Genomic DNA, 23,273 nt, shown 5'->3' with positions numbered 1-23,273 from the left:
GTCTTTTCAGCTGAGTCATCCCCACCCAATGCCTGAGGTTCATGCCAGTGGTTTGCTGTTTTATTGTTACATTTTTGCACAGGGGTCGTTCACTGGGTGTAGAGGCTGGCCGCAAAGACGATGTCTCTCCGTAGCAGGGTGGCTGCCGTCTCCATCTTGGCACCTAGCACAGGCTCGCCCACCAGACGGGCCGCCCCTCGAAGTGAGCGACACATCTCAGCCAGGCGCTGGATGCAGCGCACCACCAGGCCCTCGGGGGTCCCAGAGAGCCCTGCCAACTCGGAGAAAGGCTGTGGGGAAAGCGAGGTGGGGACTGAATGGGGCAGGCCTGGGTAGCTCCTCCCTGGCCGGCCGGCCAGCCCCAGGGCCCCACCCCCCAGCTACTTACCATGCCCCGGGCCCACTCGTACACGACCTCGACCAGTCCGAAATTCAGCTCCCCCACAAATTCCTCCACTGTCTGGTTCAGGCCACAGGCCACCTGGACCTCACCAATCCTCTTGGCCACAGCCTGGACACGTTCCACCCCCTGCAGGCACGGGAGGAGCGGTGAAGCTCTGCCCTCCTCCTTCCTTACAGGAAGGAGGCCCCAGCTCAAGAAAGAGGCAATGGCAGCCCTAATGGGCACTTACAGGGCTGGATGGGGCATGTGGGGAGTATGCATGGGTGGGGACTAGGAAGGCCACAGCCAAGGGAGGCAGAGGGGGTGGGTGTCTCCTACCTGTTTGAGGGTGCTCGGGAGCTGATCGCCAGGGTCCCCGGGGCTCTGGCAGACCAGGCCAGAGAGCAGGGCAGCGATCTCCTCGGGCCGCAGGGCACTCAGTGCGTTATCGAACATGAGCTCGGTGAGGAGCAGTTCGTGGCTGCTCATGGCACAAGCCACCCGCCCTGCCAGCTTCACGGTGCCCGCCTCGTCTACATACCCCAGGGTTCGGAGCACCTGGAGGGATGGTGGGTGTCGGGGACCTGCAGAGCCCCTTCCTCACAAGCAACCCGGCCCTGGCCCCAGCCCCGGCCTCCCACCTCAACTCGCTGATGGTACTCGGGGAGCAGCAGCAGCGACTGATCCGACAGCAGGAAGCGCAGCCTCTCCATCTCCTTCTGTATCTGCATCCGCTCCCGCAGCTTCACGTACTACAGGGAGCCCCCCCCCCCGTGGGAGCACGTTAGCCTCCTCCTCACCCTCAGCAGGGGTGCACTGAGGACAAGGGCTGAGATGGGGAGGCCAGTCTACAGGGGGCCCGAGAGGAAGAGCCCCCCCCTCCAGCTGGGAGCTGGCATCCAGGGACCCACCTGGGCAGGGAAACGAGGGCTGTGCACACACTGAGCCCCCCGGATCAGCTCCTCCAGCTTCCGGGCCCGGAGCCCCCCCTCTACCACAGACACATCCTTGAGCTGCAGGTCATTGACAGGGTCGAGGGTAGGAGGTCCTGCCAGGTGGGCCTGAGCCAGACGGAGCAGTTCCTGGACAGCCGTTGTCACAGCCGCAGAGGGAGGATCCTTCCTGAGGAAGAAGCAGGCTCTGAGACCTGGGGCAGAAGCTTCTCTCCGTGAGGAGCCCCCCTCAGGCTGGGAGAGCCTCCCCAACCACCCCCATCCCTCCCTAGCATCTCTGACTTGAATTTTGGCTGCTGCCTCTTGCTGAAGTCCTCCAGGATCTTCTCCCCATTCACCCGGAGCACCTTGGTGGTGATGGCAGCCACATCCCCCGGCTGGAGCTTGGCCACGGTGTGGTCGCAGGGCCCTGGGAAAAGGGGAGGGCAAGGTCAGACCTCACTGGGGATCCAGGCATCCTGCCTGCACGGCTGTCAGGAACCCGGCCATCTGCCCCAGTCTGACCTTCAGGCAGGAAGAGCTTGAACCCCACAAGGTCGTCTGGGTAGGGCACGTCTGGTGAGGCCGGCCCCTTCTGCTGTGGGTCCTCAGACACGGGCTTGTCACACAAGACCAGAGTTGTGAACACCCTGCTGGTGGAGGTTGAGGAGACCTAGGGGAGGCGAGGAGACCAGGACAGGGCATGTGAGGAGCGGACAGCAAAGGTAGCGGCCAGAAGTTCCCGCTGTAGAGCAGTGGGTTAAGGATCTGGCTTTGCCACAGCTGTGGTGTAGGTGGCAGCTGCAGCTTCGATTCTGTTCCTGGTCCAGGAACTTCCATATGCCACGTGTGTGCCGTGGGCATGGCCAAAAGAGAAAAAAAAAGGTAGAAACCAGCTCCCCAGCCTCAGGCACAGATCATGGTACAGCCATGCCGAGCCCACGAGTAGGGGCTGGTAACCAAGCACTCAGAGCAGGCCTTAGGGGCAGGACTTGGAGGGAAGAAAGGTGGTGAGCGTGAAGAGGTGAGGATGGGAAAGAAAGGAGGGCAAGAGGGGACATGAGATCTCAGGGAATACAACCGGCCCCCCACCAAGTGGGGAAGATAGAGGCAGGGCTCACTCCTCGCCCCCTGCCTCTGGGGTCCAAGCTCCCTCTGCCCTCACCTGAAGGATCACACCCAGTGCATTGTGATGCTCCCGACTCTTCACAACCACCACCCTTCCCACGGAGAGAGACTTCAGCCCATTCACAGATTCCATGATGCGTCGCTGAAGAGCAGGCATGTGATCAAAGCGGATGAGGAAGTATCACAGAGCGGGACTAGGTTCAGGAGCACCCAGAGTGTCACTTCCTCCCTCCTCCATCACCTCCCCCCACCTCGCGCGCATGCACACACACACTCACACACACCTGGATCAGGCTCCGGGTCTCTGTCAGTTCTTCCCCCCAGCTGTAATACTCAGGCAGGTCGACGAGTTGGCCAGTCACGTCGGGCTCCTCCAAGGCCCCCAGCCTCTTGGTCAGTTCAGCCAGAGCCTGTTCATGGGCCTGGGCAGAAGCAGTGTGGGTGTGAAACAACAGTCTCCAGGCCCAGCACCCGGCCCTCTCACCCCCGGGGCCCCTAGATGCCCGCCTCTTCCCGACCTGGCTTCCCTGGTCGCATATCCTTCACAGTCTCCTGGCCACGCCCACCTCCTCACCTTGCTGTCCTTGCGGGATGGAAACTCGGAGAAGCTCCTCTTCATCATGTCCTCCACCCTCAGGGCATCCACCCGCAGCAGGTTGAGGATCATGGTGTATGTGAGGCGGAACTGGGACTGCAGCTGGGACGGCTTCCCCTGGGCCGGGTCAGAGAAGCCAGTGAGGCCTCGGTGGCTGCTTGGCTGCTCTACTCCCAGCGGCTCTAGTCCCAGCCCTGCAACCACGGGGGTGGGGCCCTGGACAAACTGCCTGCTCGCCTCTGCAAAACAAGGGAGCGGAACTAGACAGACAGACCCTCCAAGGTCCCACCCGGCTCCGGATTCACAGTGGAGAAAGACCAGAGACGACAGCCAGTCTCATCCTCAGAGATGCTGGCTTCTCTCAGGCACAAGGACGGAAGGAGGGAAGAGGGCTGAGGAAGCGAGAACCCAGCAGGCGCCCAGCGCTGCCCTCACGCTGCCGCAGCTCACCATCATCATGCGGTGCAGGTCTGCCATCTCGGGCACTCGGCCCTTGCAGAGCAGGATGACGGTGCCTGTGGGGTCCAGGCCCCTCCGGCCCGCCCGGCCCGCCATCTGCACGTACTCCCCAGGGAGCAGGTCCCGGAAGGTGGAGCCATCGTGCTTGCGCATGGAGTCAAACACCACCGTGCGGGCTGGCATGTTCACACCCATGGCGAAGGTCTCCGTGGCAAACAAGACCTGGTGGCGCAGGGAGGTGGGGGGGGCGGTGATCAGTAATGGGGCCACAGGTAGACTGGGGCCCCGCCCTGGCCAAGCTGACTTTCTTGACCAAGGCTGAGCAGACACCAGGCACAGTCCCAGGCCATTAACTCATGAATGAGATTCACCACATCTTCAAGGGAAATCCACAGAGTAGATACTATCAGTTTTCTCAGTTTCTTTAGCTGTTTCTCTCTTTCAAGCAGGAGTGGGGGAAGTCACACCCGCAGCACATGGATGTTTCTAGGCCAAGGATGAAACACACACCACAGCAGCAACCCGAGCCACAGCAGTGACAGTGCCAGATTCTTAACCTACTGTGCCACCAGGGAACTCCTCGATTTCTTTCTTCTTGCCCCCTTATCCCACTCCTATCCTCCTGCTGTCAATCACCCCAATGTATTTTAAAGAGTATCTCATGTGACTGTGTTTTGAGCATGTGTAACTTGGGTTCAGTTAAAGGCAGTTACATCTCTTTCTGTTCTCTTCTTCTCCACGGTGTTTTCAACATCCATTCATATTCCCATGATGTATCTAATCCACTGGGGCCAACTGCTCGGAACACTTTGTGGGGCTCATGCTCCCCCCTACCTCCTCTCCCAGGGAAGGGCGCCTGGGTACCATTAACACCCTGACATAAGCATTCAGCCGACAAAAGAAAAGCAGACGTGTTCCCTCGTGGACCAGGGAATTTCTTTGTGATTTACACTCAAGAATAGCATTTAGGGACAAAGAGTGTGTTATATTTACTTTTGCCTCAAGAGTGCCAGGGCACACTTTAGACCGGCCACCCTTGTATATGGGTTCCTATAATCCACGGGTCCCACGTCTTGGGCAACACCTGGCATTAGTCAGTTTCCTAAATGTTACCAGTCTAATAGTTATAAAACCCCTCCTCTGAATACTTCAATTTGCATGACCTTAATATGCTTGCTAACTTTTTGGGTTTCTCTTCTGGATATTCTCTGTGCATGTCTTATGTGTATCTAATTTCTATCTTTTTTTCTTTTCCTGTTTTTGGCTGTGCCCACAGCATGTGGAAGTTCCCAGGCCAGGGATCAAACCTGCACCACAGGAATTGCTATTGTGGCTCAGCAGTAATGAACCCAACTAGTATCCATAAGGCTGCAGGTTCAATCCCTGGCCTCGCTCAGAGGGTTAAGGATCAGGCACTGCCGTGAACTGTGGTGCTGTTTGCAGTCGAGGCTTGGATCCTGCGTTGCTGCGGCTGAGGTGCAGGCTGGCAGCTGCAGCTCGGATTCGACCCCTAGCCTGGGAACTTCCATGTGAACCCACTGTGCCACAAGGAAGCTACCCGCCTGCCCATTTTAAGATGGGACACCTAAAGCTCAAGGAGGTTTAAGTCATCTGTCCCAGGTCGCACAGTGAGTAAGTGGCGGAGCTGGGATTCACCCCCAGCGGTCTGGATCCAGAGCCCAGGTCCTTAACCACCGCACTTCCTGCCTAAAAGCCTGCCCCTCCCCGCTCTGGGCAGCCCCAAGGGGCCGTCCCTCTCCCCCCAGCACAGGCACCTTGACCAGGCCGCGGCTGAAGAGCATCTCCACAATCTCCTTGAGGATGGGCAGGATGCCGCTGTGGTGCACGCCCAGGCCGCGGTGCAGGAGCTCGGACATGTGCAGGACCTGGGGGAGGCCAGACCTGGGGTCAGGAACGGAGCTGCGGCACCCCCGGTCCCCACCGGTCTCCAAGGCCCCCCTCCGCACCTGGGGCAGCTGGCGGTCAGATCCGCGGAGGCGCGCGAGGCAGCGCTGCAGGAAGAGGTGGATCTCACTCTTCTCTGAACTCGTGGTCAGGTCGAGAGAGGTGAGGCCCGAGGCCTGCTCGTCACAGCGGCCCCGGGAGAAGGTGAACACCACCACGGGCAGCTGCTCGCGGGCGCGGAGGGAGGCCAGGAGGGACAGGTACACACCACGGTCCTGGGGAAGCGGAGAGAAGGGAGTGGAGACAGAGTCCCTGAACCAGCAGTGGGGAGGTGAAGCCGTGTCAACTCGGGCAGCGCTCGGAGCTCAACTCCAGACCCTTGGGGGAGAAGGGAAGAAAGGACAGGGCAGAGAGAGGCGGTGGCAGGTACAAAGCCTGCTGGCGCTCACCTGTGCAGGTCCCCCCTGATTCGTGGGCTGCTTGGCCCCAAAGGTCTGGGCGTGTTTGCTCATCCGCTCTTTCTTGGCCTCCACAGCTGCATAGTACCTGCGGCAGGGGAGGGGTGGCCTCTGGTCACAGCCAGCCGAGCCTAGCCCGGGCTCTCCCCGCTCTTCTGCTTACCCCTTTGTGTGGAAGGCGCCCCGTGAGTCCAGCAATAGGAAGAGCTCCCCCTGGGTCTTGGGGCTGTTCCCCGTGAAGAGATAATGCTCCAGCGGGACCGGCCGAGCAACAGTGCTGATCACGTAGATCTGGCGACGCTTCAGCCGCCTGAGGGGCCGAGAAGGCAGCCGATGGGGCGGGGGAGCATGTGGAAACGCACGTCCCCCCGCCACCGCCTTCCCCTCTCTGGCTTCACCCCCACTTTTCTGGGAGTCAGACTGAAGGCTGGCCCGTCACCCTCTCTCTTGACACGTGAAGTGGTCTGGGCCCAAGTGGGATCCCCCGGCCTCTCAAGCTGGATGTGTTCCCCAGCCACACCCCTCTCTCATCCCCACCCCCAAGGCCCGACCACTCTCCCCACCGTGAGAGTCTATGGAACAAGCCCCCTGGACACGCATCTCACCCGATCCAGTCAGCAAACTCCAGCGCGTTGGGGACAGTGGCACTCAGAAGGATGATGGAGACGTGGTCCGGGAGCATGATCAGCACCTCCTCCCACACGACCCCACGCTGCACGTGAGCGGGGAAACCAAGTCACCAGCAGCTCAGAGGGGGCTGCCCTTCCACCCCTGGGGAAGTGGCTCAGGCAGTGAGGGGCACGGGCTGTGGAGACGGCTCCACAGGAGAGGCCTGCCAGGAATCCCGGGCCCCCAGCCCCTTACCTCTGCGTCGTTGATGTAATGCACCTCATCAAAGATGACCCACTCCAGGTCCCGGATGACGTCCGAGCCACTGTACAGCATTGAGCTGGGGAAAGAGGCCGCAGGGGCGTCAGCCTGTCTCCATCCTCAACGCAGCCCAGACGCTCTCCCGGGAGACCTCACCTTCCCCACCAAACGCCCGCCCGTGCTGAGCGCCCATCTCTCACCGAAGGATCTCTGTTGTCATAATGAGGCAAGAGGCCTCTGGGTGCAGCTGCACATCGCCGGTGAGCAGCCCCACGTCCCCGAATGTGTTGCGGAAGTCTCGGAACTTCTGGTTGCTCAGAGCCTTGATGGGCGAGGTATAGATGGTGCTGGAAAGAGGGCATGAAGTTAGCCAGTCCTTCGGCACAAACACCGGCTAGCAGCTCCTCTCCCAGCCTGAGCCTCCCAGAAGCATGCACGCACAGAGCTCAGTGTCCCCTTCGTCATTCCAACTTCCCTCACGTTCCCCTTCATGGCCTGACCCCGGAAAAACCCTGTCCTCCAACCCTTTCCTAAACTAACGCGGGTCGTTCTAACCTCTCTCCCTTTCCTTGCCATTTTTCTTCAACCTCGGCTCGGTTTCTCCCCCACACCTCTCATCTAAAGAAGGAGGAGGGGGAGTTCCCGCTGTGGCTCAGCGGTCATGAAACCAGCTAGTATCCATGAGGACACGGGTTCAATCCCTCGCTCTAGACAGTGGGTTAAGGATCTGGCATCGCTGTGGCTGTGGCGTAGGCTGGCAGCTGCAGCTCCGATTGGACCCCTTGCCTGGGAACCTCCATATGCCAGGGATCTGGCCCGAAACAGCAAAATAAATGAGTAAATAAATAAATAAAGGATGAGGCAGGGAAGCCGAGAAGAGATGAGACTTCGAAAGGGCACAGGTGAGAACAGGGCTGGTGAAGGGGGAGGCGGTGGCGGGGACCTGTACCGTGTCATGTGTTTCTGGGCGAGGGCGATGGCGTATTCAGCCACAACTGTCTTCCCCGCGGATGTGTGAGCTGCAACAAAGACTGAGTCGTGCCGTTCCAAGTGCAGGATGGCCTGTTTCTGAAACACATCTGGCTCAAACGCCCACTGTGGGAGAGAGCAGGAGATCAGGGCTGAAGAATGGAGGGGGTCTTCCAGCCTCCAACTTGAGGGGCACTTGGGGCAGCGGGGAGAAAGCCAAGGTGAGGCCAGGCTGGGACTGAGGTCCAACACTGGCCTGAAGGCATCAGGCCTCCGGTGGGGGGAGGACCCAAGGCTGGGATGGGGGCGGAGGAGGGCGGGTGAGAGCTGCTCACACTACCTGGAAGGCTGGCTGGGGAATGAGGCGGTAGAAATCACCCACGGGGGAGGTGACGTCCACGGGAATGGCCCACTCTTCCTGAGGGGGGGGCTTAGGAGGCTCTGGGGGGGCTACAGCTGTGGATGCTTCCTGGAAAAGTCAGAGGTAGGGGTGATAAAGACAGAGGCAGAGAGCATTCCATTACCACCCCAACCAAAAGATGCTCCAGTCTTTCTCTTGGACCCAGGCAGGCCAGCCCACCCTGTCCGGGGCAAGGCCCCTTCTTCCCTGCCTCAACAGCCCAGAACCACCAACCTTCAACACTAGGTCCTCCAAGCTGCTTGCTCGAGCCAGGGGAGCACTGCAGGGAGGGGCAGAAACAACGTCCCGTTGGGCACCTCCTGGCTGTCCCACTGCCTCACTGTCATCCTCATCGCCCCCACCCAAATCCAGGGGCTCCAGCAGGCGGCTGAGGCTGAGCAACCCAGGAGCTGGAGCTGAGTGATCTGAGGAGCAGGGCAAAAAACAGTCACGTCCAGCTCTGCTCTGAAGCAGTAGGGCGCCACTTCTCCTACGCCCCCATCTCAAAACTGAAACTCACCCTTTGGTGCAAAGTCCACACCTTTCTTGAAGCCGGGCGGAACAGTCAGAAGATCTGGAGGAAAGGGACAGAGAGAGAGAATCAGGGCTACTGCAAGCTGCTGAACAAGTCACTATATAAACCTAAAGGACATCATTCACAGTGTGGATGCTGTAGTTGGGGATATTTGTCATGACACTTTTCCAACAGGTGACAGCGGGGTTCCTTTTCCTAATTTGCTCAAAGAAATAAGAAAGCCAGCAAGAACCCAGTGAGAGGCCCGGGCCCTTCCTCCTCGGGGCCTGGGCTCAGAGCCCTCCCTCAAAAGGGCCCATCCTGGCACCACCTCACCTTTCTCGAAGTCTATCTCCTCCTCTGCCTCCTCCCGAGTACTCAGATCTGTGATGCTAGGCTCATCCATCCCACCTGGGGAGAGGTTGGAGAAATAGGGATTCATGGGGTGGCCATGACTCAGGGGGGTGGAGAATAAGGGCTCCCTCTCCCCGACCATCCCATTTCCACAAGCATCACCTGGCCAGAAAGGGTACTGTGTTGGATTCCCCCACAGGGACTGGGAGGCGGGCCCTGGTGGCCGGCGAAGAGATAAGGAGGTCGTGGCCGACAGGTTTGTATTCTCTAGCAGGACCTGAGGCAAGAGATCAGAGTGCCAGTGAGGCTGAGTTGGCCTCTGACACCACCACCCCCCTCCCCCTGCCGCCGCCCCGCTTCCCAACTCTGCTTCTTGTGGCCCCTGACCTCTTACCTCCTTGTAGCCTAGTATCTGGCCTGTGGTTGGGTGTCTTTGGGCCTGCAGGTCGGAGGGGACTGGGGCCCCCAGTGCGGCCAAGAGAGACCAGGGATCCATCTTCCTCTGCCATTTTCTGGACAGAAAGAAATTTTCAGCTCTTTCTCCTCTGTCTCAACTTCCTTCAGGGACCCATTTCCCCTAGTCCAGGCCCCTCTAGACTCCTCACCGGGCTGAGTGCTCCACACCATGCAGAGGCAGCCAGGCTGGAGAGGACAGAAACAACTGTTCTGCTTCTTGCTGCAGATCTGGGGCACAGGGAGGGAGGCCGTGGGGAAGCTGGAACAGGGCAAGACGAGAGGCATGAGGCAAGGAAAGAGAGTAAGACACAGACAAAAGAGACAGTGACGGGCTTCATGTTTAGATCAGAAATGGTAGGTGTCCCAGACAGGCTAGGACAATTAGGCTGAAGCAATAGTTTCCAAAGGTTGTCCTACTTTATAGGAAAAATGACCTGCAACTGAATTATCTGGAGAGCTGTTTAATAATATAGATTTTGGATTAAAGAATTTCTGGAGATGGACCTAAGAACTTCTAATTTAGGAAAGCTCCCCCTCTAATCATGAGGCACACAGACTCTGATAATCACTAGTTTTAGGAAAAGGAGCCCCAGACCTAAGGATGAAAAACCGAAGGTGCTTAAGGGCTGACATATCAGCCACCAACAAGTGCCCTGGTGCTTGGAGACAGAAGAAGATGCCAGGGAGAAAACACCCACTGGAAAGAGCAGTTCTCAGAGCTAAAGTTATCCCCAGGGCTCCCTGCTCTGCCTTCTCATGGGCTCTGACGCACTGCAGGTCGACTGGGTTGGGATCCATCCCGCACCAGTCCAAAGCTGGGATGACAGGTGTCCAGAGACAGGTGAGCCAGGTCAGGTTAGACCCTACTGTGAGAAGGCTGAAGGGGGTTTTAAGCCCTATTAATAAGGGTCAAGGTTAGGTTAGAGCTAAAAGTCACTCACGGTGCTCTCTGGAGCCCCAGGCACATTCAGCAGCTCCCAGCGCCCGGTACATCCTAGCTCCAAGGCGCGGAGGGGCAGATCCAGGGGATCTGGGGGAGGCAGCACTATGGGAGGAAAATCACAGGTCAGGGGTCAAGGGTCATTCCCTGTCTCCTCCTCCTTCCCACCTTCTGCCCCCTCACCGAGTCGCTCGGTCTCCATCATCCTGGAGCCACGGTAGCTGCCGGGCAGCCCGGAAGTGTAGGGAGGAGCCGAAACCCACGGAAGTAGCGGCGACTTCCGGAACACCCCCCGCTGGGGGCGGGGACGAGCACTACCGAGGGGCGGAACCCAAGCCGATGGGAGGCCGGGCGGAAGTGTGCGCGCCGCGGGCCGCCTTGGTTACCGCGGTCTCCGCCCCTCGCTACGTCATCGCTCCGAGCCAGCGATCCGCTGCCCGCGCGGGCGCCGCCCGAGACCGTGGGGCTCCGGTTGCCGCCCCCTCAGGTAAGGCCTTCTCCGTCTCACCCTTCGCCCCTTTTTTCCGAGCTCCTTCTCTCTTCTTGCCCTCTTCGTTGCTCTGAGAGCGCTGCGCGGGTTCCACTGCCTCCTCTGCTTTTCGGACCCTGCGAATGCCATACTAACCCCAGCGAGGTAGGGGGGGTCTGGTGCCATCGTCTTCGCGACGGAGGGGGTGTTTCTCCCTTCCTGGGCTACGTGGTGCCCCAAGGCGCTGGTATCTGTGATTCCCGGAGAGAGAAGGGAATGCTGGTTGATCCCGACGAGCGGGGGCTTGGACGGCAGCTTGGTTTAAGCAAGGGGTAGGGAGAGGCAAAAGACAGGAGTAGGCAGGCCTGGAGGGGTGGGATTGGGTGCAGTGTGGACGGCGTGTGACCCCTGGGCGGTGACAGTGGAGAAAGATGTCTTGGGCCCTGCCCCTGAACCAGGAGCCACCATGTTGGTGATACCCCCCGGACTGAGCGAGGAGGAGGAGGCTCTGCAGAAGAAATTCAACAAACTCAAGAAAAAGGTGAGGGAGTGTGTGTGGGCATGGCCCAAACTTTCAAAGACTCTACACTGAGAACACCTGGGGTGAGTGTGAGGGGATGGGGGGGTGGGGGTTCTTCTAGCTCATACCTAGAGACATGGCACCTCTCAGTGTCCCTTCATGGGTGGACTTTCTCAAGGTGGATACTTGTTTTTCTCTCTTTTCTGTATAGTCTGCCGTGGAGGTGTCTTCCTTTCCTCCGGCTTTTAGTACCACCTAAGAGCTGGTGATCCCACGCTTGGTTTTTTTCAGTTCCATCTGTATCTTGCCAATAACCTTCATATATTGCCGCTCTGGTCTTATCTATTCTAATCTTGGTCTTCCAAATAGGACTGACTCCATTCACTTCTCCCGCTGTTTGGAATCCAGATCTCGTCTCTGTCTTATTTGCGCAGCCAAATGTTTGCGGAGTCGTCTTGATTCCTCCTTTGAAGTAACTTCTTCTGTTTACTCCTTCCTGTGTATTCTCGCAGTCAGGCCTTTGCTGATGCTCACCTAGACTGTTGTAATCGTCTCTCAGCAAGTTTCTTTTTTTGACAGACTTTTTTACTTCTGTTAAAATGGTGCTTTGAAAACACAAAACACTGTCTTTCTTTTTCTCAAAAGCCAGTGGTTTCACATTGTCTGTAAAAGAGCCTTAATTTGGCAGCCCTTCCTCGTCAAATAGAACTATTCCTTAATCCCAACACACACACACACACACACACACACACACACCCAGAGTCTTCTTATCTCTGCATCTTTGCCGCCTTGTTTTCTTTGTCTAAAATGCCTTTTCCTTTCTGTATGTTATTGTAGATTCTATCCAGTTTAATGTGGGCATCAGGAAAGTCTTACTTGCTCTCAGCTAGTCTACACTTCTTTAATCAATCTTGACAATTTAGTCTGGTCATCTTATTTCTCAAACTCTAAGCTTCTTGAGGGGAGGATTTCCGTCTCATACTTCTGCATAGACCTGTTACAGAAATTCCTAGTGATGCTCTTTCTGATTAAACATTTAGGGGGCGGATGGGTGAAGCCCCCAAGAAGGCATGGAGACTTACACTTAATTGCAGCTCGTATCTGCAGACTCTGGTCTATGATTAAACCCCTTGTCTTCGACTTGAGAAACGTGAGACTCTGGAAAGCCTCTGGATACTGTGGTTTGAATAGATTAGGTGTCGTTGGCATTGTAGATGCTCTGGGGGACCATATGTGAGAGGCAGGGCTGCCTCAATGTGCCACTCCAGGGGCACCATTTGCATTATTTTCTCTGAGAAAGTTGTCCCCTGGAGTGATGTGCCCAGGGGCCTTGGGAGAGGACCTGGGCAGGGACTGGCCCTCACTGACCCCTCTCTTCTCACTCTCATTCCCAGAAAAAGGCATTGCTGGCTCTGAAGAAGCAAAGCAACAGCAGCACTGCCAGCCAAGGTGGTGTCAAACGCTGTGAGTGACAGGGGAAGTGGGGATAGACCGGAAGTGAGGAGCCCAGGCCGATCTCTGTCACAGCCTGGCCAACACAAAGCCTCTTTCCCCCGCCACTCCAGCTCTGTCAGAGCAGCCCGTGGTGGACACGGCCACAGCAACTGAGCAAGCAAAGCAGCTGGTGAAGTCAGGAGCCATCAGTGCCATCAAGGCCGAGACCAAGAACTCGGGCTTCAAACGTTCTCGAACTCTAGAGGGGAAGTTAAAGGTGAGCACAGGGAGAAAGATGGTTCAGGGCATCCGTGACTTCAGAGGGATCCTGCCAAGTTGGAACAGAGGTAGGTTTAGGGGGAAAGTAATGCCGGTTCAGTCCTGGGCAATTGCTCTGCCATTCTGAGCTTCAGGTTTCTTACCTCGAAAATGAAGGAGCTAGATGACTCCTAGATTCTTCTTTGTTTTACACTTTCTTTGGCTCTAATCCACCTCATACTCTGAGAAGTTGAATCGAGATAGAAATGTCATCAGATCCAAGACTTTTTTTTTTTTTGCCCACATCCATGGCATGTGGAAATTTCCAAGCTAAGGATCGAACCTATGCCACAGCAGTGGCCCAAGCCACAGCAGTGACAACACTAGATCCTTAACCGTTAGGCCACCAGGGAACTCCAGAACATTCTTAGATAACTTACATGCTTTAAGTGTGTGTTAAGTTATTTATGAAAAAAAAAAACACATAGTCAAATAAGAAACATATAAAAGAGTTAAAAGAAAAAAAGACAGGCCGGGGGAGCCAAGAAGCAGAGGAGGGAAAAGGAAGCCCCTCTGTCCCAGGGTTAGGCAGCCTCCTGCTCTTGCACTGAGGCAGGTCTCTACCCCCTTCCCAGGACCCTGAGAAGGGGCCAGTCCCCACTTTCCAGCCGTTCCAGCGGAGCATATCTGCCGACGACGATCTGCAGGAGGTAATGGTTTCCAGTGTTGTGTCTCTGAGGGGCTGGGGGTTGAGAAAAATGACAAACCCACATATTGGGCTCTATGCCAGCAACTAGAATCGTCCTAACTGTCCTTGGTCTCTTTTCCAGTCATCCAGACGTCCCCAGAGGAAATCTCTGTATGAGAGGTTAGAGAAAGATAAGCCTGGGTCCCAGTTTGGGGGTGGGGGGGGACTTGCAGCTTGCCTGGGTCCTTAGGGGGATGGAGTGGGAGGAGCTGGGGCTGCAGAGGGAGGGTTGCATCTCCCTGGGATCGGGGAAGACAAGGTTAAAGCTCCCCTTTGTTCCTCACTGTCTGCTTCTCCCCAGCTTCGTGTCATCCAGTGACCGGCTTCGGGAACTGGGGCCAGACGGGGAAGAGGCAGAGGGCCCAGGGGCTGGCGATGGCCCCCCTCGAAGCTTTGACTGGGGCTACGAAGAACGCGGCAGCGCCCGCTCTTCAACCTCCCCTCCCCGAAGCCGCAGCCGGGACCGCAGTCGTGAGCGGAACCGGGACAGAGACCGGGAACGGGATCGAGACAGAGATCGAGACCGGGACCGGGATCGGGACAGAGACCGAGATCGAGACCGGGACAGGGATCGAGACAGGGACCGGGATCGAGACCGGGACAGGGATCGGGACCGAGAGGGCCCTTTCCGCAGTGAGTGATCCTTGCTGGTGGGACAGTGACCTCAGATAAGGTGTAGGTCCCAATAAAGTGGACTCTTAGAGTGGAGGGAGAGGCAGACTGTGTCTGGTGACCAACTCCTTCCCGTAGGGTCGGACTCGTTCCCTGAGCGCCGGGCCCCTCGGAAGGGGAACACTCTCTACGTCTACGGAGAAGACATGACGCCCACGCTTCTCCGTGGGGCCTTCTCTCCCTTTGGAAACATCATTGACCTCTCCATGGACCCACCCAGAAAGTAAGGATGACAAGGGCAGGCCAAGTGCTAGGAGGACCTGGGTGTGACATCTGAGGGAGGAAGCCAGCCTGTCTGCACAGCCTAGAACCCTGGGTTTGGTTGGGTCCCAAAGAGCCCGTAGGCCCTCTACTGACCCTGTGTTTTCTCACCCCAGCTGTGCCTTCGTCACCTATGAAAAGATGGAGTCAGCAGATCAGGCCGTTGCTGAGGTTGGGACTTCCCAGATCTGTTCTGCCCACCCCTCCCGCCACCCTCATGTTTTCTTTCTAAAATCCTGGGAGCCAGGAGGAAATCATTTCCTCTTGACAGAGAGTCACTCCCTATTCCTGCAGGAAGCCTTATATCGTCAGATCCCTATCAGGCTGGTGATTCCTGGACATCCTCCTTTGGTCTGTCTGTAATGTTCCCCCCATCCTCTGCCCCCGCCCCTCTTCTGCCCCAGCTCAACGGGACCCAGGTGGAATCCGTGCAGCTCAAGGTCAGCATTGCCCGAAAGCAGCCCATGCTGGACGCCGCCACTGGCAAGTCTGTCTGGGGCTCCCTGGGTAAGAACGGGATTCCGCCCCCTGCCCCCCAGTTCTGTCCCCGCAGCTCACCCCTTCTTCTTATTCCCCTGCATGTCCCTGGGTTCCCTAGGGATGAGAGAGTCTGGATTTGTGTGGCACACGTGGGGATGTCAGAGGCAGGAGAAGGGGAAAAAAAGTATGGAGAACAATTTCCAAGGTGCTAACAGGACCAGGGAAGAAAGTGGAAATGAGTCAGGTTGGTGAGGAAAGTGAGCACCTCACGTCCCGAGTTCATTTTGAGATGGGGTGTGGTCGGTTTTTATAAAATAAGCCTTTCAGAGTAGGGATCTGGGACTCTGGCGTGAGCTAAGGAATAAAGATGCAGACCAGAGTCATCTGTTCTCACAGGGTAGCTGCAAAACGGTAGCGTCAGAAGGGGAGGGTGAATTTGGAGGAAAAAATGACCCAGGACTGGGCTTGAGGACTGTTCAGAGAATATGTGAGGAGGCTGGGTTGTGTTCCTCATGCCCCGCACGTCCCCTGGCCTCCTGAGGTGTTCGGCGGAAGTTGAGGGTGCAGCAAAGGAGGCACGAGGAGAGGCCATGGGCCGGGAGCCACACCAGAGGGACCTGGGCCATCGCAGCCAAAGGTCACCAGCTTGAGGAGGAAGTGGTCAGCAGTCAGGATACAAACCATCAAGAGAACAGGGGCTCATGTGGGAGGACTGCTCTAGCCCCAGAGGGGCAGGGATGGAGTCCTTGGAGATGGGGTGAAGAGAGGGACCTGCCAGAGGAAGGGCAAGGGACAGCGCGGGGCTTGTCAGCAAATGCTCAGGGCCGGGGCTGCACCCAGGACAGGTTCTCCTGGTGGGGCAAATAACTCATTTTGACACAGACGAGTGGCCACCAAGGGCCGAGAGCGAGAGGGGCCCTTCTATACAAGGGGAAGGAGCAGAAATGACCAGCATGTTAACAAAGGGCTGTAGAGATTTTCTCATTTTTAATTGTTGCTCTGATGACGGAAAGTAGCAGGTTAACATCGTTCACATGTGTTAACAATAACATTTGGGGCTTTTCCAAGACTGAATGTTCCTTACAGTATTTGCGCCTGCTGTGATAAGAGCACACCCTCCCCTGGGGCGATGGTTCCGAGCCTCTGGCTAAGGGGGCTGATGGTAGAAAGGCCGTCCTGCCGCCAGAGGGCAGCATGGCAACTGGGCTTCCAAGAGCCAGAGGCCAGGAGTGGAGGTGGTCAAACACTGGGCCTCAGGTCTCCTCAGTGCCCTCCTTCAGACCCTAATGCGTCTTTCCTCCCTCCCTAGCTGTCCAGAATAGCCCTAAGGGTTGCCACCGGGACAAGAGGACTCAGATTGTCTACAGTGATGATGTCTACAAGGAAAACCTTGTGGACGGCTTCTAGGGAATGGAGCTGGATTCCGTGTGCCTCACCTGCCCCAACGCTGGTCTCAGTAAAACACTGAGGTGGAAGCTCACACATCTCCCTCAGCCTCTGGTTTTTCAGCCCTTGGGATTGGGGTCGAGCCTTTAAAAACGGCTGTTAGATTTGATCTCAGTTGTAACACCATGGCCAGTGCACGCTCCCCGTTCCTTTACCCCAAAAGGATCTTGAACACAGGTGTTGTCGCAGCTGTTTTAATTTGATCTCATGTCCCTTTCCAGCAGGAAACCCCTTAGAGAAAACCCAGATCCTCATCTTTGAGTTTCTCCTTGAGCCAGGGCAGCACTTTGTAGAGGTTGATGTGAAAGTCTCGGGCGTAAGAGGGTGCCTGCTGCTGCCGCTTGCAGATATCCACGACGCCCCAGCTGATCACGCCAACCTGGGGAGGGCGAGGGGGTGCCGGGAATCCTTTGGTAGAATTCCTTCTGAATCCCAGGAAGCACAGCTCCTCCCCCTTGCATCCGAGCTGACCCCAGAGGATTAGAGTAGGGGCCAGCTCCGTCCTGTCCCCTGGCACACAGCCCAGACATGCAGCCCTGAGTTGGCCAGTTCAAGAGGAGCCTGAAGGTCAGGCAGGCTCCACCCTCCCCTTTGCAGCCACAGTGAGTTGTCCCGCCTTGGGGCCTAGGCTGACTGCTTGGTCCCTCCCGCAGAGAGGAAAGGGGAGACTCACTTGAATAAAGCGGCTCTTCTTATGAATAATCAGGGGGCCCCCTGAGTCACCTGCAGGAGAGGAGAAGCTGTAGGGAAAAGACCCTCAGGCCTCAGGAACTTAGAGCACAACCAGAGAGCCTTCTCTCACCTTTGCAAGTGTTGGGGTCAGCATAGGGAATCACCCCGCCAGTGCAAAGGAACCTGGGGGTGACCACCTCAGAGACAACCTTGACCTTGTCATAGCCTTGGGCTTGTAGAGCATCTCTCTCACAGGCAGCTTTCTGCAGGTGAGGGGGGGGACACCCAGAGGAGAAAGGGGTGATGAACAAAGCTTGCTTAGGAAGCACGGGAGCCTGAAGGACGGCCTCTGGATCCCCCGTTCCTCACCCTTTCCCCATTCTTGATGTAAACCTCCTTCCGAGTCAGTATCTTCTTGTGATCCTTGGTCATCTCGGACACAAACAGGGCTTTGACATCCTTTGCAGGCAGCAGCTCTTGCACTGGACAGGTGGACAGACTGGGTCGTTTCATCACGCTCCCTCCCCCCAGCACCTGTCCGTTATCTTTATCACTCAGCAGATGTCCCTCAACCCCGGCCCGGCAGCTGGAGAGGGCTGGGCGTCATCTGCTCTTCCTGCCGCTCCCTCTCCTGCCTCCCTTGTCTCTTGGGATCTCACCCTCATGCTCTTGTCCCCAAAGGCATCTTACTCTGTTGCTGGCACGTGGTTGTCAGAGGAAGCCTCAGAGCTTGATTTGATCCCTCAGTGCAGGGGAGACAAATGGGCCTGGTGAGGAGGGATGGGGGGATTCAGGGATGGTGACCTCCGGGCCTGCCCCAGTCTTTCAGCCTCACCTTTTGCAGGCTTTTCTCCCTGGGGAGCCAGACAGCTCACCTGATGGTCTGGTCATACTTCAGCTTTTTCGAGAGCCTGATCAGGGCCACGTCATAGTCATAAAATTCAGGAATATCTTTTGCGGTCTTTGCGTTGAGGTCATAGTTTGGGTGAAATAGGACTTTGTCTATCCCCCACTCCTGCTTCTTCCCTCCTGAAGTACCAGAGCAAGAACAGTTACCTCTAGACCACGCGCTTCACTGTGGGCAGCCTCCACGTCACCCCTCACTCAAGTCTCCCTACCCCTCACTGGTCCAGCCCGCGAGGGAGGAGGCTGCGTTGTGGACAGGTGGAGTATAGGCTCGTGAGGAAGTGGGAGGTGTCACCCAGAGGACGTGGCTGAGGCTCAGGATTGGTTGGTTGCATCCTTACCCAGGCTGACCTTGATGGAGTGTTCCTTGTCATCCACAGTGAAACAGTGTGCAGCTGTCAGCACAAAGTACTCAGACACCACGGCACCCATACAGCTCTCATGGCCCTTTGAAGGGCGCTGGGAACAGAGCGGCAGGAGGGGAAGCTTGGCTTTCACAAACGCCACAATCTAATATCAACAGTCTGTTCTTCCTCTTTCCTTTCACCTTGACCTCACCAGCCACAAGTCCCCACTCTCAGGACGCTGCACTTACAGTGATTGAGATCTTGGCGTGCCACGGCTGCTTGTGGTAGTCAGTACCGTCCTTGTGCTCCCAAACCATGCCACAGAGACCCAGACTCCGGCTTTCATCTGGCAAAAAAGGACTGCGCTGAAAGCTGGGACACTTCGTTTCTAGGTGGCAGCAGCCTTTTGGGGAGGGACACCCACAGGGCCACAGAGAACAGGCGTACAGGAGGAAAAGGAAGGTGGGGGCACTTGTTTCCTTACGCTGAGGGCAGGGACCCTCTAGGGTAGCATGAGAGGACCTGGGGGCTGAGATTAGAGACATGGCTGTTTTCAGACCCAGCTCTCGCTGACCTGTCGTTCCTTGACCTCTCTTGGCCCCAGTTTCCACATCTGTACAACGAGGGACTTGAAGAAAGATCTCCATCATATTTCAGAGCTCTGTGGTTCTAAGGGCAGGGTGTGGACAGTGCCAGGAAGCAAGAATAATAACTCTGAGGTCGAGAGAGGCCTTCAGGACAGCCAGAGCTTTGGGAGGAGTGGGAGAGTGGGGGGCCTGGGGAGAGCTGAGGCTCCTAACCGTCTCCTTGTATCCTCCTGATAGCTTCCTACCAAGCATTTGGAAGAAAACATCCTCCAGGTTATCTACGTCCTTGAGTTTGAACACGTGTTGTTCCTTGTCCTTCTTGGAAGCCAAAGCATTGATGTTCTCTTGGTTCACCAGAGGCCCAACCCCAAACACGTAGATGTCTGAGGGAGAAAAGGGGCGAGTGAGGGTCCAGGCCCTGGGGGTGGGGGTGGGGGAGTCGGAACTGAGGAGGCAGGCTTCTGGGTCCTGGGCGGTCACACTCACCCAGATAATCCTCCCTTGGGTTTTTGCGATTTCTACCAATGTTCAGCAAGTCCCGAATATCATGAATGACCGTGACCGGATCCCCACCCATGTTGTGCAAACCTGCAGGAGAGGCAGGGACCACGAAGGAAGGAGACAAGGAAGGATGAGGCTCAAGAAAGACAAAATGGCTAGACAGAGTGACACTTAGGGCTGAGTGAGCAGGCTGGGGGGAAACGTGTCCCTCCTTGTAAAGCTTCACAGGAAAGGTTGACAAGGTCGGGGCCCTGAGCAGCACTTGGGGCCCCAACCATGAGTCCAGCTTTACACATGGCCTTCAGGGCCCCGCAGTGGTTTGAGAGCTTGGGGTGTCAGGCAGGAAAGGGGGCCCTCTACCATCAGTCAGGAGGACAATGACATGGCGGGTGCGGTTCCAGTTATCAGGAAAGTTGTTCACTCCCCAGCTCATCATGTTGTATACTTCCAGGAGTGCCTTCTTGGTGTTAGTCCCTGCCTTCAACTTGTGGTCTGTGGAAAGGGAAGACATCATCACGTCACTGATCGTCCAAGCCATCCTTGACCCCAGAGGCCTCTCAGCGGCTGATAGGCCACATCTTGCAACTTTCTGAGTTAACTGTCACCCCCGTTGACTTTCCTCTGACAACAGTGACCCTCTCAGTTCCAACAGGTTCCCACCAACCCCTGTTCTGCAATGACCCCACCATCCAACCATGGATTAAAAAGTCGTCCTCCCCGCCCCACCGCATCCTCTCACTACCCCTTCCCACGACACCCCGAGCCTTCTGACCTCTCTGACCCCCAACGAGCCTCCCTCCATTCCCTTCCCTGATGTCTGACCATCATAGCTGATTTTGTCGAGCTGTTCTGTGACCCAGTCTGCATCAGCGCTGTTTGGGTTGGACACTCTGATCAAAACTTTGGGGTCTGTGGCATATGTCACTAGACCGTATTTCGGCTTCACCCCATAGCTTGCCACCTGTGGGTGAGAGGAGGGTGGGGTCATGGCATTGAAAGTAGAATGTATAGCCGGGAGAATTCCGCAGCTTTGAGGGGACAGACAGGGAAAGCCACACTAAGAGATTCAAGGACTGACTTGTCACCCAGGGAGGGGTTCATGGACCAGCCTGGGTTGAAGGTCAAGAAACTTCCTCAGGTGAAAAGGGAGGTGGACAAGATAGGACCCGGAGATTTTCTGGGACCCTATGGCTCAGAGGGGCTAGGAACACCAGGGAATTAGTCCTGGCAGGGTGGCGAGGTCCATCGGGGTCCCCACATTCAAAGGGAGGGGGCTCCACCTTTTCAATGAAGTCTTTGAGGCAATTCTTGGCCCCTGTGAAGTTGCGGGCCCCAATGCTGTCTGATCCATCCAGCACCAGGTAGATATTCATGGAGCCTGAGGGGTCCAGGACAATCTTCCTCTTCTGTTGGTCCCCTGGATGCCACCAGAGAGATTCAGGCTCCAGCATGGGTGGTTCTCCTGCCCCGTCTCCATCCCTCCACCATTCTCTGCCCCGCCTCCCCTCTCGCCTCCAAACCTGGGATGTGCCCATCCTCGGCATCAACGCCTTCTATGGTCTCTGTCAGGGAAGACAGGAAGGCCTCGGCCACCTCTGCAGGGGTGTCGTACATAAAGGAGTCTGGGAGGGTCAGAAAGCAGGTCAAATGTCTGGGAGTGTCAAGGACAGAGTGACCAGAGAGAGGGGACGGTGGGTTTCGAGGGTGAGAAGGGCTCAGAAGCGAGCAAGGTCTACAGGGAGGTTCAGAAGTAGGGAAGGCGCTGGGTCGCGGCAGGGGGAAGGTGGTGCCCTGGTGGGGGGATGTGAAGATGGGAGAGCAGGATCTGACTTGAGGGTACCAATCGAGGGTCACCTTGGCAGGAAGGCTCTGTTCCACTCCAAGAACCACCTTCCTGGCACGTTCGCCGCTGGGAGCCACGTAGGGTGAGCCCTCGGCTGCAGTAGTAGGTGACACTGTCTTCAAGGCGGTACTGGGTGCCCACCTTCCTCGTGCCAATGGGGATGCCTGGGTTCGGGCAGTACCCCGCTGCAGAAGCGTGAGACATGGAGATGAGGGCCAAAGCCTGAGGCCGGAAGGGCGAGGGAGCACATACGTGCTATGCTGCCATTTGAGGGCGGCCAGGGAGAGGGTACTATCGTGGGAGGAGGCAATGCTTCTCACCTCCATCATCGCAGATGGCCGTTTGCCCATCCCACCGACCAGTTACTTGGCAGGTGCGATTGGCAGAGCCCCGGAGAGTGTAACCATCATAGCAGTGGAAGGAGATCTCGTCACTTAAGTTGTAGTAGGCAGCCCGGGGCCAATACTCCCCATTCTCAAAGTCCTGCGGTCTGGGGCAGCGGATTGCTTTGGGGGCGGGGAACATGTAGAAGTCACCAACCGGGAAGGGCTGCCCTTTGGGTACCCCTCCTGGTCTCAGGGACCTGTCACTGGGTCCCTCAGGATCCGCCACTACTCTCCACTCCAGAGGGATCCTAACCCATGAGGAGTCCTGCCGCTCCCCTCACTCCCCCCACCCCTTGTCTGGGTGTTCTTTGAACCACCAGGGCTGCCTGACACCGGCAAACGCCTAGTAAAGGTGAGCTCCCCTTCCTCCTCCCTCCAACCCACCCTCTCAGCTCCTACCCTTGCTCAGCCCAACGTGCCGGCCCGCCTGGTCCCAGCATAACTCTGATCCTATCCAGCTCCGTCCCTCCATCGACCCAGACCCTCCCTCACTGCCCTCCAACCTTTGCATTCGGCCCTCTTGACAATCTTTCTGTCTTGGGTCTGCAGGGTGCTCCAGGATCCCGAGGATCGGCAGGTGCGAATCTGCACCGGGAACGGGTAGAAGCCAGAAGGACACACGTACTCCAGAACCAGGCCCTCCTTGAGAAGGCGGAAGGTGCCACCTTTGATCTCAATCCCCTCCAGAGAGCAGGGGCTTTGGGGCCTGGCCTCAGGCAATGGCGTCATGCTCACACCTAAAGAGAAAGGCTGGTGAAGCCCAACCTCACAAGGCCAAGGTCAGATCTTAGGGGCAGCAGGAGGGGGGCTGTAACCCTCACTCACCTCCAGACAAGAGGCCCAGGATCAAGGGTACCAGCCCAAGTCGGGGGCAGCGATTGTCCCCCATGGTGGTGGAAGACAGAGAGAAGCTGGGGCTGGGGGCAGGATGGCCTATCCTGGCTTCTGTTGCGTGTCTGCTTGGCTTAATGTCCCAGTGAAACTCCAGACCTGGGCCTGGTCACGCTCCCTTCCCCTGCCCCCCACAGGTCCAGCCTTTTATGCAATCTGTGCTCTGGCACCTGCTGTTCGCCCGGCCCGCCCTACCACATCACTTTCCGGAATGTCTGAGCGGGAGGGCCCCCCGGAGCTGCCAATCAAGGAAACAGAAACTTCAAAACCCCACCTTTTGCTTCCCGAGGTCCAGGACTCTCCCCGGAACACCTCCTCCCGGCCCCAGTTCCTCCCCAACAAGCCCAGACCTCCCCTTGAGGACCAGATCTAAGGCCCCCCGCTGGCGCCCCTGTTGACTCTGTTATGGAGCAGAGTCCAGCCGTTGTTTGTCCAGCAGGGTCTCTGACCTGCCTTCTTGCAGTTCCTGGAATCATCCCGGCCTTCCTCT

General features: G+C 57.1%; 3 protein-coding genes across 4 annotated transcripts; 1 reads left to right on the top strand and 2 right to left on the bottom strand.

Annotated features, from left to right (window-relative positions):
* Positions 1-38: 38 nt before the first annotated feature.
* Positions 39-10,653, bottom strand: SKIC2 (SKI2 subunit of superkiller complex). Its single transcript, XM_047795609.1, has 28 exons — positions 10,546-10,653; positions 10,364-10,467; positions 9,572-9,681; positions 9,361-9,478; positions 9,129-9,243; positions 8,949-9,023; positions 8,619-8,672; positions 8,333-8,523; positions 8,039-8,167; positions 7,679-7,824; positions 6,930-7,076; positions 6,724-6,808; positions 6,465-6,571; positions 6,023-6,169; positions 5,851-5,947; positions 5,464-5,676; positions 5,272-5,382; positions 3,488-3,718; positions 3,017-3,154; positions 2,727-2,864; positions 2,480-2,584; positions 1,840-1,987; positions 1,618-1,744; positions 1,294-1,504; positions 1,024-1,134; positions 722-940; positions 389-529; positions 39-290 (listed from the first exon to the last, which is right to left on the bottom strand). Exons 1-28 carry the CDS (start codon positions 10,565-10,567, stop codon positions 90-92), a joined length of 3,741 nt encoding a protein of 1,246 aa, XP_047651565.1. The 5' UTR covers positions 10,568-10,653; the 3' UTR covers positions 39-89.
* NELFE (negative elongation factor complex member E) lies at positions 10,654-16,826 on the top strand. 2 transcript variants are annotated; one of them, XM_047795616.1, is made up of 11 exons: positions 10,654-10,849; positions 11,290-11,372; positions 12,746-12,815; positions 12,917-13,062; positions 13,679-13,753; positions 13,874-13,911; positions 14,093-14,424; positions 14,542-14,686; positions 14,841-14,895; positions 15,129-15,231; positions 16,514-16,826. In XM_047795616.1, exons 1-11 carry the CDS (start codon positions 10,702-10,704, stop codon positions 16,609-16,611), a joined length of 1,293 nt encoding a protein of 430 aa, XP_047651572.1. In that variant the 5' UTR covers positions 10,654-10,701; the 3' UTR covers positions 16,612-16,826. The 2 variants fall into 2 exon arrangements, with proteins under 2 accessions (XP_047651572.1, XP_047651571.1); XM_047795615.1 differs by lacking the exon at positions 14,841-14,895 and having other exon boundaries at positions 10,760-10,849; positions 16,514-16,684.
* A 2-nt stretch (positions 16,827-16,828) lies between these two features.
* Positions 16,829-22,959, bottom strand: CFB (complement factor B). Its single transcript, XM_047795613.1, has 18 exons — positions 22,718-22,959; positions 22,396-22,629; positions 21,827-22,012; positions 21,518-21,691; positions 21,184-21,285; positions 20,944-21,080; positions 20,486-20,624; positions 20,024-20,155; positions 19,649-19,750; positions 19,408-19,545; positions 18,824-18,921; positions 18,570-18,687; positions 18,198-18,351; positions 18,013-18,089; positions 17,692-17,804; positions 17,453-17,585; positions 17,324-17,373; positions 16,829-17,029 (listed from the first exon to the last, which is right to left on the bottom strand). The coding sequence occupies exons 1-18, from the start codon at positions 22,779-22,781 to the stop codon at positions 16,883-16,885; spliced, it is 2,298 nt and encodes a 765-aa protein (XP_047651569.1). The 5' UTR covers positions 22,782-22,959; the 3' UTR covers positions 16,829-16,882.
* Positions 22,960-23,273: the final 314 nt, after the last annotated feature.

This window comes from Phacochoerus africanus, chromosome 9, assembly GCF_016906955.1.
Source record: "Phacochoerus africanus isolate WHEZ1 chromosome 9, ROS_Pafr_v1, whole genome shotgun sequence".
Taxonomy (NCBI): domain Eukaryota; kingdom Metazoa; phylum Chordata; class Mammalia; order Artiodactyla; family Suidae; genus Phacochoerus; species Phacochoerus africanus.
Note: the sequence above shows the minus strand (reverse complement) of the source record. Positions and strands in the feature narration are given on the sequence as shown.